This window comes from Cryptotermes secundus, unplaced genomic scaffold (assembly GCF_002891405.2).
Source record: "Cryptotermes secundus unplaced genomic scaffold, Csec_1.0 scaffold262, whole genome shotgun sequence".
Lineage (NCBI taxonomy): Eukaryota > Metazoa > Arthropoda > Insecta > Blattodea > Kalotermitidae > Cryptotermes > Cryptotermes secundus.
In genome coordinates this window covers 1,911,595-1,928,577 of record NW_019739214.1, presented here as the reverse complement: position 1 = coordinate 1,928,577, position 16,983 = coordinate 1,911,595, and the positions used below count along the sequence as shown (strand labels likewise).

Sequence of the window (16,983 nt, the reverse complement as noted above, 5' to 3'; positions counted from 1 at the left end):
ATTAATTTCTACGCTAATAGCCTTACGATAAATTTTAATGTCGTCTCATCAGCTACTATATCTCCGAATAAGATATTTTTCCCTTCAAGTACTCCTAATAAATTCTTGTAGTTACTTCCCCGTTAACATGCATGCTACATGTCCCACTGATTTCTGCAGCTTCGATTTGGAGATCCTAATTTTTTTACGTTTATTTAACGACGCTGCAAGTATCGGGATTACATGCTGTCGAAGACAGGATAAACAATGAAGTTAGAGCAGCTACTCGGACGAGAATTGGCATCAAAGTTAGGTACTCAGGGAAAATCTGTCCCAGTGCCACTTTCTCCACCACAAAGTCTCACATGAAGCCTTATATTTAGTGAAGAATACGGACTTTTAAATACTAACCTTACTATCTAGTATCTTCTTACTTCCTGTTACTCATGACTTCTCTATACCCACATATTATACAGACAGTAGTTCAGACAATGTAAGTAGACAATTCTACGCGTATATTATTCATCAACTTATGAATTTTTAAGTAATAGAAAGTACCTCTCAAATAATTTTAAGCTCATCACAAAGGAGTCAATTGAAAGAGTTGCAGCTTGCAGTCTGACCTCAACCATTTCATCCCTTGCGATAAGAGAGACTGAAAAAATCAGCTTTACCGCTGACATAGTCTGCTCTTTAATTTAGTCTTGTCGTCTCGTCCACGATGAATAGGAGGTGTCCGTTCGGAGGGATTACCTAACTTTATCACACAAAAACGCGAAAGGCCCTGGATTCTAGCCTGTCAAATCAGGAGCGTATATTCTGCTTCAAGAAGAAATGTATTACAGGATTTGCCTGACATTCATATTACAATGAATGAAGAACTCAAAATGATTCTTGTAGCAAAATTTAATTTCAAAATGAATGAGAATAGTAGAATTTGTTCATCATTTATGAAACTTCCATACAAATATACAGAATGTCCCAGGTGTTTCGTGCCATTCTTCAGGAGCGTACTGAGGGTTTCCTACAGAGCAACTTTGAAATAGGAACCCGTGTCCGCAAACGTAAAATAGCAGCACTAGGGCGGCATTTAAAATCATTTCGTTTAAACTTGGCGCCTCAATGTCGAAGAGCATGCACAGGCATATTACCCCCTCCAAACTCTTAAGACTCACCTGCTAGAGTAGATATTGGAATTGGCGCCCTCCATTTTCAATGCACGCGTTACATCACGAAAGAAACTTTGGCGCACTCTTTCAAATATTCCAGGTGTCTCACGGATCACGTCACATGCAACAAGTATTCTGGCCAGCAGCTCGAATTCATTATCCACAGGCGTGTCGTAGATCAGGCTTTTCACTGGCCCCACACGAAATAATCCAGAGGTGTCAAGTCTGGGGATCGGGGTGGCCAAGGCACTGGGCTTCCTCTTCCTATGCAATGACCATGAAAAGCAGCATCCATGTAGTCTCGTGATACAATGCTGAAGTGCGCCGGCGCTGTGTATACACAGCACAGCGGGCCAAGAAATCATAACGGACAATATTAAGAATCTCCTTACTCAAGTTACATAGGCGGCACAACATCGGCCACCTTGAAGAGAGACAACAGGGGTTATTGACACGAACCGTATGGTTTATGTATTTTAATTTTTAACAAAGTTTTAAAACTTTAAAACAACTTAAATATTTCTATAACCAGAAAGGCTGCTGTGTCTGATAGATGGAACATTGTGTACTTGGACATTACATGTGTATCTGATATGACAACTGTTGTGATAGTGGTTTCTTAAAAGTGTTTGGTGCCTCTGAAGATGATCCAAATGGATCGAAACATGTAAGGCTAGTGAATCATTAAGTGCGAAAACTGAAATAGTCACACTGGACGGAATTATCTTTTATAATTGTATTTTTAAGCATTTTGTAAGTAGAAATCTGCTTTGGTCACAGCCAGGCTTGATAACTTTATAGACAGGAAAGGTAACTGCAATCCTACGAGACTGAGTCAGATCAGATCATTCTTTTGTTAATGTAAGTAAATATTACTTTTTTTTTGTCTGATTAGAAAAGAGAAAGGTCTTTCATTGTTTCGGGAAGGGACTACTATAGGGATGTATCCTCGAACAGGTACCCTAAACCGCACCCCTCCTGGCATCATAACAGAATATAACCATAAAAATTAAATATTTAAAACTAAACTTATTCAGCCGTGTGCTCAGTGACTGTCTTATATTGCAATACGGACAAATTCTGTATGTTACAGGGATCTGATGAACATCCTGTCATTTGCAATTGGTTTCCTGCTCCTGGTGATTCTGTCGGTAATGATTGTGGCCGAGTTCTTCCCTTCAGTAAGTTCACGCAAACAGTTACAATGTAAGATTTCAGGTTTTCACGCCGGTGACTATGAAGAATTATATCTTCTGCGGTATGGAGCCGTGTAGATCTTGTGTGAACCGACATTTCGGAGGAACGTATCTCCTCCATCTTCAGGGTGGCTGCAGATAGTAGGCTGTAGTTTGCAGCCCGCTGCTCACTCTGGTTCCTTGGTCGCGGATATTTCTACCCTGAAGATGGAGGCGATACGTTCCTCCGAAACGTCTGTTCACACAAGAACTACAAGGCCCCACATTCCAAAAGACGGAATTATTCTTTCCTAATATTAACTTCCACGCTTTCTCCTGCATTCATTTCTAAGCTTGTGTGTTACCGAATGATGAGTCGAGGCCATCACCCACGACTGACAAGCACAACCATAAATAATCTCCTTTATAATATAGTACAGTTAACATATCCCTATCACAATGCATTCTGCTGGCATTACCAATACCAGAAGAGAGACGTGATAAACTGAAACAAAATACTGCTTGCTCGTTCGTGGCCTACGTAACTTAAGTTTATGCAGGGTGTTAACTAACGCTCGACAATTAGTAGTTACAATAACCAGAAATTGCGTAACCTCTGAGGTTTCTATCTTACTGTTTACTTTTTTTCTACGTCTGCTGAAAGGACTGTGTAGTACCAATATAGACACCACTGTGCTTTTGATTGCCAAGGTGTGACGGGGTTTGTCTGCTGGAAACCGTCCGAACTCTACAGAAGACATGCCGTTCCCTAATGACGCCAAGGTCCGTATGTCATTGTCACTCAAAGACAACTGTTCTCTGAGGAAGTCAGTCTTGTAAACCTACACCGTCATCCTAATAGCAAAATAAGGGTGTCCTGTTGATCTCAAACTCCGGTGACGTAATTATATCACACGGAACTGTCGTGTTGAGTGATACATTTTCGTTAGAAGCAGTGATCACCACGTTTTGTTATTTACTATCTTCCTACAACTGGAGGAAGACACACTGACAGAGAAAGCATTCCCAGAACTCCGTTGAAAATGACCAGAATTTATTTCGTGAACAGATATTTTTTTTTAATTTATAATAATCACTATCATTTTCTAAGCTGAATTAATTAAGAGGAAGAAATTAGAATTTAAATATTACAGCATACATTGGAGAATTTTTATGGATATGTAATAATGAAATCTGTGACAAAATGGTGCCTTCATGAACTTAACCCTGTTGCACACGAAGAAATTTCATGTCTCCGCTGACGACGCATGGAATAAAAAAAAATCGTGGTTTTAGTCCGCAAGCGAACTATACCGACCGATCTCTTGTCGGCGAAGTTAATGCCAACTTTAGCAGATAGAGGGTGTTGCGTGGTCAGCGCAACGAATCCCCACGGCAGTTAATTTCGGTTTTCGAGACCGGAGCCGCTATTTCGTTGCAATAGCTCTGCATTTACCCTCACGGGGCTGAGTGCACCCCGTTCTAGACCCACTACTTCTCACAAAATCTGGTAGTGCTGGGAATCGAACCTGGATCTCTGGGTCTGTAGCCAGGAACTCTGACCACTAGATCACAGAAGCGGTAATTAAAAATAACAACTAAACAAAACACATATATTCTGTTACAAGTGAAAATACGTATTAATTTTATACTTTTAGAAAGAGTGAAGAGTTAGAATAGTTTCCAAATATGTGTTTATGATTATATAACACGTAGAATTTAGGACTGATTCTTTTTCGCTTAATTTACTGCTCCAAATGTGTCTTAGGTTAAATTGGAAGTTTACGGAAAGATAAACATGCAAGAGAATTTTCCACTACTTTACGTCTTTCAATGTACCTGTACCTTGGCGATAACTAAATTAAGAGCAGATTAGATTTGTGAAAGGCTTGCTATTTTTCACGTCTGAGTCTTACTTCTCCCCGTCTGCAGTCTAAAGAGCACTAAGATTAAAATATACAGAACTACAAGCTACCCGTTATTTTGTGTGGGTGTAGTGAGCGTGTATTAATTAGCGAGAGCGCTATAATCACTTGTAGTTATCATTTGTAGGCATGCAATAAATCCAGTCACCAACCCAAACGCCGTCTACAGTCACTCCATAAAATCGTGACAATAATATTATTAGGATAATCAAATTAAGGAGGTTGAGGGACAACTAGCATATGCGGGAAAAAAAGAAATGCATACACATTTTTTGTAGGAATACCTACAGTTATAAACCACTTGAAAAACTTGGGCGTAGACGGATGGATAATATTTAAATAAATATTAAGGAAACAAGGACAGTTGCCTTCTGACAGCTGCTTCAGCACAGGCGGGCTCTTATGAACACTACAGTAAGGTTACCGGGTCCACTAAATGCTGATAATTCTTCTTGATTAGTTTGGCACCTGTATAATTACCAAGGAGTTTGCGCCATACAGTTTGCTAATTAATTGGTTGGTTTGTTTCACTGAAGAGAATGGTTCATGCCTTCGTTCTTTCCAAAAAGCAATCAGTCACTGTTAGAGAAATTGTAGGAACATAAGGCGGCTGAACAAGGAAACGTCACTAATAGTAGGCAGGCCTAAGTGATTCCACAGCAAAAGCCGCATGGGACGTTCTGGTCACGAGCTATGCTCTGATTATTACTGGCTATGACATGACACAATATGAATAGTGAAATATCAGGCATACTGTACAAATTTTTATATAAATATGTTGGAGTAGACCACAAGCGCATGTTCCTCCAATTCTAAAACCTAACGGGCAGTGGGCTCGCTCAGACAAAGAAAAAGCTGACAGCTTTGCTTCACACTTAACTAAAGTCTTCAAAACGGAACCAGATGACGAAGATGAAGAAATGCAAGACTCCCTCGATACCCCTTGCCAAATGTCTCTGCCCATAAAAGCTTTCTCTCCTAAGGAAGTGAAGGAATAAATAAATCGACTCAACCCACGCAAGGACCCAGGGTATGACTTGATCACTAGACAAATATTGAAAGCACATCCGAAAAAAAGCTATCGTTCTACTATGCACCATATTCAATGCCATATTAAGGCTCTCCTACGTCCCTACAACTTGGAAATACGCGAAATAATAATGATACACAAACCTGGAAAGCCCCCACAAGAACTATCGTCCTATAGACCCATTAGTCTGCTACCTGTCACCAGTAAAGTTTTGGAAAGACTTTTGCTTCAAAGGATATACGCAGATCATGAGCTACTAACAATACTTTCAAATCATCACTTCGGATTTCGCGAACGGCACTCTATAACCCATTAAGTTCACAGAATTGTAAATGAAATCTGCAGGAGTCTGGAGGAAAAGAAATTTTGTAACGCTGCATTTCTTGATATGTCTCAAGCCTTTGACTAAATATGGCACCAAGGCTAACTCTTCAAATTAAAAAACTCACTGTCTCAAAATTATTATCTCCTTCTAAAATCATACCTCTCCAACAGAAACTTCTCCGTCAAGCACTCAGACCAACAATCAAATCTATATCCCATTAAATCCGGAGTCCCACAAGGCAGTGTCCTGGGATCACTGCTATTTACGATCTACACAGCTGATATATCTGAAACTGAAAACACCAAGATAGCATCTTTCGCTGATGACGTGGCTCTTGTTGCTATCAGTGAAAACCCGCTAACAGAGTCTCAAAACCTGCAAAAATCGCCTTAATTTACTGAGCGACTGGTACACTACTTGGCTAACAAAGGTTAATCAGACGAAGTCTGTCCAGATAACATTCACCACGAGACACGAAATGTGCCCACAAGTAACAATGAACAATGTGCAAATACCTGCAGCCACAGAAACAAAGTCTCTCGGCCTCCACCTCGATCAAAGGCTTACTTGGAGAAAACACACCCAGACTAAAAGAAAACAACTTGACATGAAATGTCGTCAAATGTATTGGCTTCTCAATAGAAAATCAAAGCTCTCTATGACTAACAAAATACTACTATACAAAGCTATATTGAAACCTGTTTGGTCCTATGGTCTTCAACTCTGGGGATGTGCAGAGCCGTCTACAATCAATCCCATCCAGAGATTCCAATCAAAAACACTAAGGGAAATTGCAGACGCGCCATGGTATGTGAGCAACCTTACATTCCATAACGACCTAAAGATACCCTTCGTCAAAAATGAAATACTAAGAGTGGCTGAAAGGTACAAAAACCAAACTGTAAACCATGACAACGAATTAATAGAAGAGCTATATACCAACGGTCCAGTGACAAGAAGACTGAACAGAACATGGCCCCAAGATATCATCAATCATTGAAATAGACTACATGTAGGAGAAACATCACTGGATGTTTCCCTTGCAAGCCAACCACCTACAGCACATTTACTTAATACTCTAAAATGATGTAGATTGTAAATAAGCATAAAAAATATTGGAGTGTTCCGTCCGTTGCGTTTAATGCTGTAGAAGCGAAGTAAACCTGTGTTTATAGGGGTGGGACATAGATCCATAAAATCAATTTTGAAATATTTCTCCTTTCTACCCCATGAACGAATAAAAATACTGAATTTGCACGCGCAACTTACCATCGAAGTCAACTAAGAATCGAATTTTGTAACGATACAGGCAAGTGGCTGAACACTGCTTTCATCGTAATTACCACAATAGGAACCCAGAACAGCTTTATGTGTCTAGTTAAAAACTTAAGTTCTAATTTGTAGTAATTGTAAGGTCTGTCAGCCTAGTCACCGCTGCATTCTCTCACCGATTGGACTTATATTTTTCATTATTTCAAACATTAACTCCTGGACATTATTTTACGTAATACTCTGTGAATCATTCGATTGTACGTACTTTTTGTGTGTTTGCATTGAAATCTTTTATAAAATCCAGATTCTCCAAGTTGCCGGTTCTTTTCTGTAATAACCATTTATTTTCCAACGCGTGAGTTCGAACATAAATGCTGTGTATTAACTGCTAAATAAAAGTACTGTCACGTATATGGAAATTGCGCGTGACTTATAAGACGGGTTCTGGATTGGATGATTGGAATTATTTGCACCTTATACACAGTATTCGAGACTATAGGGAGTACAGCGCTATCGCTGATCTACACACTTTACAATTCACCGTTATACACACACTGGGGTTCTCAGGCTTCACTAGTTGAATCATGGCAGTCACTCAAACTTCAAATCAAACATGAATTCTTATTTTCATAGTTTAATTTCTTTATTGCCATTATTCTGTAACTGCCAATTCCAAAGACTTCACTCAATTCAATTTCTCTGTTCCCGAGCTCATATCTTGGCAGGCTGGCGTCCCAAAACTCGAATTTTCACTTCACTCTATGCTGCTGAACACTTCTTCATAACCACTTAGCACGTACAATGCAGAAAAGAGAGCCTCTATTGTCAAGGAGGTGTGTTGACTGATCCGTTGCCTAGAAATGAATGTCCAATTGTTGCGCGCATTTGCTTACGCGGGAATGTGTATACCGAGTCGTTGCTTAGAAATGGGTATATACGTCACATTATCCATTTTCATGTTGTTTAATTTCTTTCACATTTCTGCAACTATGTGAGTTCTAATTATAGTTTAACTGTGATTAGAAGAACGTGAAGATGCATTTGTATTTCTCAGATTTCGGCAGCCGTCATGACCTACTTTTGTGAGTTTTCCTCTTAAATATTAAAGAGCATCACAAACGATGAGGTACAAGGAGACCGTATAGTTCCAAGAAAATTACACGAAATTTATTTAGGATGTTGCAACATCTACGCCTTATCTTTCTCTTATTTGCGTTCAATGTCAACAAATTGCCAGAATCTGACACTCATTAGCATTCCAAGACGAATCTGTGTTATCCAGGTAAAAGGAAATCCAACAGCATAGAGCCTCAACAACACAAAAGGAAATAAAACATTAATTACAGAAATAATGTAATCATAACTTATTAGAACTATTGAGAAATGAGCGGCGTTAATTGTGAAGTAAAATAAACATAGGTGGAGGTCAGAACTTCAATAAACTCCAGATCTTTTAAATTAAACCTTATCAATCTGAATGACTCATTGGGCCTGATGTTCATTCATTGTGCAGGCAAAGTTTTACTGAAGATAAAAATATATTGTCGCAAAACTAACCGCATTACAGACATCTCAGTGCGTAGTGTCAGAACTATATTTTCCTTCAATTGCTTTAAACACATATCATATCAAAGAATGTTTCAAATTATAGTTAAAAATGATGTTATTTATAATGCATTTCATATATCCACTATATTGTAGCGGTATATCTTTTAAGAAATTTATTAAATCTGATATAAGCTTGAATGTAGTGGCTATACTGAACAGATGTTATCTCATGTTAAACTCTCTTATCCCACGTAATTACTGGGTTTTTGGACCTCTTACATCGGCCAGTATTCTACAAAATAGAAAACGCAAAATACCGAATAATGGGAAAAGTCCAAAATCCCAGTAATTCTGTGTGTTACACACCATCGCCAGAACCCTTTAGAATCTCTCATCACACGAGAAAAGATAGATTCTAATCTTTTATTTTAGACCACAATAATACAAAATTCTTAAAATGTAATAAAATAATTTCAGACACGATACATGCCACACGCTAGGCATAACCTGTCAAATATATATTAATTATGCGCATTTCATGTTGCTGTTACAATAAATTCATGATTATATGTTGATGTTAACTTGACGGGCGCAGAAAGATAACGGATGGAACTCAAAACAGTTTATTTAGTACAAAACTGATTTAACATATTTATATGAACTTTTCTTGATACTTAACACATGTTTACTTCGAAATCTACAAAATTTAAGAGACGCGTTCAAAATGAAACAGATCAGCTGTACGAGTTCGAAAATAAGCCGGGATAGCTAAGTCGGTATAGCGACGAGCGACTGACTACGGATTGGATGGACGAGGGTTCGGTGTTTGACTTCCGGTAAGGGCAAGAATTTTCTCCTCTCCACGGCGTCAATCCAATCTACTATCCAAAGGTTACAGGGGTTCTTTCCCCGCGGTAAAGCTGTCAGGGTGTGAAACTAACCACTCACCTCCACTTAGTGCCAAGGTCAAGAATACGTCATCATGGGGTGCATGTAGGTTGAGAAGTATTAACGTTATTGTTATGAAAATATATTAATAATAACTGATATATGGCAGTGAGCCCCTCATATCCATATTTGAACATATTTTCACTTCCACCGTATCGCAGTAACACCCATATTATAATCGAATTTACATTATGGGAATGCTTAATGCAGCCCTTGCATCGTCATAAACTGAGCACAACAAAGTNGAGGCGATACGTTCCTCCGAAACGTCGGTTAACACCACATATACACGGTGCCAATTCCCAGAAGACTGCTTTCTTCAAAGTAAACAAGGACTACACACCTGTCCCACAGTGTAAGTATAGGCTTTCATACAAATTTTGTGGTTTCATTTTAATATCTTTCAGTCATTCCCAGGACTTCTGGTGCGATGTAGTGAAGCTATGAACAATTCCTTATGGATGAGGAGAATCATCGGCGTTATAGTGATCGTCCTTCTTGGAGTTGCCAATGTTGTCGACATGGTAAGAGCTCAGACACCAATCCCTTGTGCTCTCTGTTATTATCTACCCTCTTCTTTGAGGTTTCATAGAGCCTGCAGCAATATGCAACATATGCCTGGAGTCGTAGTGAGAGCTGTTACTCAGTGTTATACTATTTAACGACGTCGTTCCAAATATATAAGTTATACAGTCTCGAATGGGATGTGAACATAATTATAAACACAGGGTGGGAAAATTTTTACTAAAATGGAAGTGACATAGTTTAACGTATTCGCTCTGAAATACGGAGGAAGGCCACATGTGGGATCTGAAATTCTGAGGACGGTAACTATGAAGAGTGCTGTCTTGTGGGACGCACAGGGCCACAAGGGGGCGTCATATCCCGTAAGAGAGTAGTTTCATTTTGCAGCGGAGGACTTTACTAATTTTTAGGATTCATCCTGCTTGTTGGGGACAGATGTCCTGTTAAATCATTGTACAGTTTATGAAGAATTCACATGTATAGACTAGTCTATATGGCTCTAATGCTACAGATATTTGATCTGGACGCAGGCCTATTAGGATTTGGTAAGCATCTGACTATCCCATTTAGACAAACGAATGGGCAACTTGTGCACGCAATCAATATTCTGATTGTGTTTGTTGATCATGGTTGTGTAGAAGACAGAACATAATTTTCTGAAGATATGTCTGGACTCAATACAGTGAAATCCTTTTACCTTCGTGGTCTACATTGATTTCAGCAACTGTAGATTTCTTCCCTCCAGCAACGTGATAAATACTCTTCATGCGTTCTTTGCTATATTTCACGACTCACTGACAATGTTATTCATGTTACGACAAATAAATTTAGTGCACACATTATTACTCTGAATAATGTTCTTAAATCACATTATTCTGAAATTTATTTACATGGAATAACTCTTAGAAACCGGACTTAAATGTATAATCCTTGTGAAGATATTTAAAGGAAGCAACTTGTGGGGAGGTGGATGGAACAGGCTTAGAATCAACCAAATAGCGGGATTTAATAAGAAGCAAGTTGTACCGCCCGCTTCTGGTAGTCTAGTAAATTGTTAGGTGTTAGCTAGTTATATGTGGATCAAAAACAAACTTTCCTGACAAATTTCTGGCACATTACTTCAGTGCGAAATTTCATCGGAATCGGTGCATTAAAATCGGATATGAAACATGATCATAGACAAACAAACATAACATCCCCCCATAATGCATTAATTTTACAAAGCTTGTACCAAAAAATATAAAAGTGTAAAAATTAAAACCCCTTGCAGTTGGGGTGCTATTTTTTTCTGTGTTAGTGAGAAAGACCTGAACAGCGGCAATGATCTAGACTTTTTCGGGATGGAACAAGCGGAGTCTCTACCTGATAACTGCTGCCCTGCCTGAGGAACACTGCGTTTCTTAGTCTCTTCAGGCGACAGGGCAAACTGACTGATGCTGTAACAGTTCTGACTTAAATTCGGCAGGACTCCCAGTTAGAATATCGGCCTGAACACCCACTAACCTGACTGAGGTCCTTCGTAGTCTTTCTCAGTCTCTCCAGACAAGTCCCGGGATTAGGCCATGACCATTTGCTTCAACGTCTATATAATTAAATATTCATTGATCATTCTACGATTGGGTGTTATATAGCCAGAGTTTCTTTGCGTTATTAAATAAACCAATATAGACGAATGCAGAAATAGCGACTTCAAACACTCATAGATCAGAGACAAATCTTTACCTATTTATATTCACGATACTTTTTCCATATAATTCATCGCATGCTGACCATGTTCTACATATAATTGTCCATTGATGTTCAATTGTGTGATTTTGTTAACCAGTTACAATGTTATGATAATCCTGTTACTGATTAAGAAACTGACACAAAATCGTCGGATTATCGCATGCAGAAGGCAGCCAAAATAATGCGAATTTGATTTAAAATGCAACAGGATACTACAGTACAGAATCGTGTATAAGCCCATATGTAATCAACCCCATACAAATTCGTTAATAATTCAATATCAACCAACCAAGAGGTGCAAATATATTTCCGTTACAGGCGAGTTTGGTGCACGTGAGTAACAAGATTCCTTTGCACTTTTTAACACCAGGTTTCTTGCACAACTCCGTCGTCTCCAAGCAACTGCACGATGACTGAGGACCTGGGCAGTGCGTGCTTATATCCTTCGTATTTCTCATATTTCTGCGTGCTAGTCCTTGTGGCTGCCACTCTCCCCGCTCAAGTGTCCCACCTCGTGAAGGCTGGTCTCTTGTTCCTCATCACACTGGCCCATTGCTGCATGAATGTAATTGTGATTGGCCCAGCACTTGACTGCGAGGAGGCGACCAATCACAGAGACTGGATAAAGTAAGTGTTTTCTTCCAATATTCTTATCCCTCTTGCTGTCCACTTCAAGAGCGCGCTCACAAAATAGATGAAGTCACTCTCACTGAATTCTTGCAGACTTTTTTTAAAATTAGATTTGCTCAGTTTCTTAAACTCTTTTAAGTTCTCAGCAGTCGTCTTCAACTACCAGCGTAACTTTACAGCAAGTGGCAGCTGTCAGTAGCAATACAGAATGATGGACATGTCGGATGCGAAAAATCAGTCTAAAAGACAAAAGTACTTTAGGTTCCAATGGTCGATGTAATTGATCTTGGTATTGTAAAGACATAAATATGCCTTAACCGCTCAAACCAGCATTAAAATATGACCTGCCTTGCTGGATGTCAAAACTGTAGTCTAGTAGAGGTTACCAGCTTTCCGAAGAATGGCACCTTCCTTGATCATCTTGCACTTAGACCCTCATGGTAGACGTAGTAGGCTCCTCCGAAACGTCGGTGGACTTCTGACTACACATCCCAGAAGATAGCCTTCTTCATGATCACGGCACTGAGAGCATTAATCTCAATATTAATGCACTTGTCAGGTTTCTCTTTCCATGAACAGGCTTAATATCACGTAGAAGTGAAACAGATTAAGTTGTTCCTCTGCCTAAGCAAGATGCAATAAAGGCATATAGGAAACATCGAGATGTGGCCAGCTTCATGTTCCAGTCCTTTCATCAGTGCAGAAAGCCCCCCCCCAAGTAATTATGAGGACTTGTGGACCCCAGAACTGGCCCGAATATGGTGGCAGACAGAAATATCTGGACTCTGCAGTGGCAAACCACTTTACTTCCTCGGTAATTCCCAATCAATAGGGACTGAAGTATGTAAGTAAGATTTATGTAAGAGTTAGATTCCAGTTTTCCTTCAGTTTTGAAAAGATCCGGGATAGCGCAGTCGGTATAGTGACTGGCTACGGGGTGGACGAGAGGTCGGAGTTCGAGTCCCGGTAGGGTCAAGAATTTTTACTTTTCGATGTCGTCAAGACCGGTTCTGGGGACCTCCCAACCTCCTGTAAAATGTGTACCGGGGCCTCTTCCCCCGGGGATAAAGCGGCCGGGGCGTGAAGCTGACCACTTGTCTCCAACTAGTGCCGAGTTCAAGAAAATGTGGATCCACTCCCCCATACTCCTTCATGGCGTAGTGCTTAATTAGTTAAGCACAGGGACAACTTTACCTTTTCTTTCAATTTTTAAACGAATGGTAATGTAACACTCTGCATGAATTCAACGGGAACCCCCAACATTTATTATACTATAATTTTTGGACCGCGCCATAGCTCAAGCAGTTAGTCGCTGCCTTCCTACCGCGGTGGCCCGGGTTCGATCCCGGGTCTGGTCAAGTGGGATTTGTGGTGGACAAAGTGGCGCTGGGCAGGTTTTCTCCGAGTACTTCGGATTCTCATGCCAATCTTCATTCCACCAATTGCTCCTCAATCACCCTCACCTATCATCTGAGGCTGGTACAATAGGCCGCAGTACAAGGGACTTAGTCCCACCCCACTAGAAATAAAAAAAAATAATACTATAATTTTTCATACTATTAATTTCCTCCACTCCGCCATATGTCTTTATGGCATAGTCCTTAATTAAGGGCTGACAAAATTTGTTACCATTAACTTCCTCTGCTACCTCCCATGTTCCTTTCCAGTTTTACGTCTTATCGAATGTGGCTCCAGACCGTAGTTCAACGCCACGTTCCACGGATTACACTCACAAACAGTCCAATATACATACACATCAAAATATTATCCACAGACACGGTACACAAAAACAAAAGACTCTTCCCTCTTTCGTGACCTCCTAAATAACTTCGACTCACAAAACTTTTAAGCTCACAAGTTCGTTGCTATGTTAACCTCAAATTGTGTAACAATTTTCAAGAACCATTTTAATAGTATCCATATTACACTTTCAACGAAAACAAGTCAACAATTCTAATAATTTACAAAAATCATATTTCTTATACACTATATAAAATCCCCATGAATAGCCAGGACAAATTCGATTTGATGATGATTATGAAAGATATTATCAAGTACGGAAATTAAATACCTACAAGTATTATGTGTTTGGGCATTATCCATCGTCTTGTCTATCTTTAAAAGAAACAGGATTTTTTTAATAGACAAGACGTTGGATAATGTCCAAACACATAATACTTGTAGCAATATACCATCGTCACAAACTTTTAGATCTTATGGAAACTAAATATTGTCCTTGTAGTTAATTAAGCACCATGCCATGAAGGCGTATGGGGGAAGTGGACGTATAGCTTCACCACTCTTGACCTCAGCACTAGATGAATGTGGGTGGTCAGTTCAAACCTATGTGGTCTCATTCTCGGGGAGAAAACCTTCATTCGATAGGAGGGCGGGTGGGTCCCAGATCCGGTCTGAACGCTTCCGAGAAAAGTCTCCTGTTCCTGCGAGGAGTCAAACCCCATTCGTCCAGACCGGAGCTCTTGGCTATACCGAATGAGGCACATCGGTTCGAAGGAAATAAATTATTCGACGTATTAATAATATCACAATTCAAGCATAAATGAACAGTGTGTATCGAAAACTGTAACAAAATATTCTTTTTCAAAATTTCACCCACCTTGTAAGAAACTTGTGAGATAATGGGATGTTAGCATTTTCCAGCCGAAGAGTCTAGATATATTAAATACAAGGTAATTCATAGTCCTTCCAGAAACCCGACAATAATTTAGAATCACAGTAGCTTTGTAGCAATATACGTATTTGGTTTAGAGAGTGATTCTAAATTAGTGTCGGAATGTTTGGAGAAATTTATGAATTACTCTGTATTTATTCATCTCATAAAACTTTAAGAAGGCAAAAACATTTCAACGTAATTCCTCGTCGTTTAAAAAGAAACACATTACCTTAATTAAGTAGATCATTTCTATACTTTTTTTCTTTTGCTGCTTACTTTTCTGAAGTAGCTTTTGGTCTTATTTCAGCATAGCGCCTGGAAAGTATGCACTCTGTGGTCTTCTACTGGCTGTTACAATAGCTCTGGTTTTCCTTGCTCGCCATGTAAGTACACTCAGGTTTTATAACAGACATTCAGCCAAAGTATATAATGAAATAAGAATATGCAATACAGCGGAACACAAACTTCTCTGCTGGACAATTTCCTGAATCATTCGAAAAGTTCACACACAAAAGTTCAAAATTTTCTTCCGCCGCAGTATCCCATGAGCAATTATTCTTCCATGCTATTTATAGGAAGTCAACAAAATTAACTGATATATATATATTACAACCGCACTTCGGCTGTCACTTCTTACAACCGTTGGTCACCACTTCTCGTGACCGTTGCCTATCTATCTTTATATTTATTTATTTATTTGCCCGCTTCGGTAGAACACTTGACTTATTTATTTGCCCGCTTCGGTAGAACACTTTTGACTCTTCTCAGGGTTGTGTCACGGTAATAACTGGGGCAACGCGGAGACTGCACATTTAAAGCTAGTCCACTGATAGAAATAAAATACTCCATTTGTGCTTAATCACAATATTGTTTAATTCAGAAGCCCCACTATTATATATATATATATAATAGTGGGGCAACAACTTCGAATAAAACATTATGTTCCTGGACATTATCCATCGTCCTATCGATTGGGCCAAACTGAGTAGGTTTTACCTGAAGAAGGAGACAGAATTCAGTATCCGAAATATTGTGTTTCAAATAAAAACACAACTGTTTGTTAAATAAAGATTGGACGATGGATAATGTCCAGAAACTTAATATTTTTATTAATGTATCATCGTCACAAATTTGAGACCTTATTAACAGCTCTGAAGTTTGGATTTCAGGTTGTCACCGAGATAGTTACAAAGAGGACTGTCTTCTGGGATGTTACCCCGTGTAATTTTGTAGAATTTTACTAATATTTCTGTTGAACGTATCATTTCCATCTTCAGGGTCGGTGAGTAAGCGAAGTAATCAAATGGCATGAAGGACACAACATACGGCTGAGCTACCGAAGCATCGGTAGACTTCTACTCATGAGGATACTACTCATACAGCCGTGAGAACTTCACACTCATTTAAATCCTGCCAGGATTTAGGGGTGTGACTACAGACGGATTATGGTTTGGTGAATGGATTTGTTGACCACTTGTGTACACCACTCGGAACTACACTTTGCAGATCACTGGCACACACAGAGACCAGTATTCTCAGTATATTACAGTCTCCTCTTGCTGTTTCGTGGCAACGACATCTACCGAGGGTGATTCTTCGAGATCCCTCATTCAAGTAATCACAAATGCCGTGCAAATCTCTTGTCGAATGACAACTCAGCTAACTAGGTACCAGATTTGCTTCCATTTCACACCCACCTACTACTCTTCTCTTCAAAGGCTCACTTCCAACTGACAACTAACAACTGACAACTGAATTCTCTCTCACCTACCACCTACTTCAAGTCACTTCACTCAACTGAACTGCTGACAACTCTACTAACTGTAGCTCGGCTAATTGTATAACTTCTGGGCGGACCCTAACAGAAAACACCGCCTCCAGTAATCTTTCTATCGTTGCCTAGCAATAGACTGGATAACGTCTCCGTGAGAATGTGTTTACCGGCAGTTACCAAGCAACGCATATTCCTTTTCGAGTTCGCTGCATAACAAGGGTACTACACTTAAAACACTGTATAATTTGAGTAAAACGACAAACTGCGGAATTGCCTTCAGA

At 39.5% G+C, this 16,983-nt stretch overlaps 1 protein-coding gene across 1 annotated transcript in view; it reads left to right on the top strand.

Annotated features, from left to right (window-relative positions):
- Positions 1–16,983, top strand: part of LOC117282028 (adenylate cyclase type 3) — a 295,000-nt gene that overhangs the window by 265,691 nt on the left and 12,326 nt on the right. The window contains exons 11-14 of the mRNA XM_033754352.1: positions 2,242–2,329; positions 9,779–9,895; positions 11,995–12,251; positions 15,236–15,311. Coding sequence (XP_033610243.1) covers positions 2,242–2,329; positions 9,779–9,895; positions 11,995–12,251; positions 15,236–15,311 — 538 coding nt within the window. The remainder of the gene's footprint in view (positions 1–2,241; positions 2,330–9,778; positions 9,896–11,994; positions 12,252–15,235; positions 15,312–16,983) is intronic.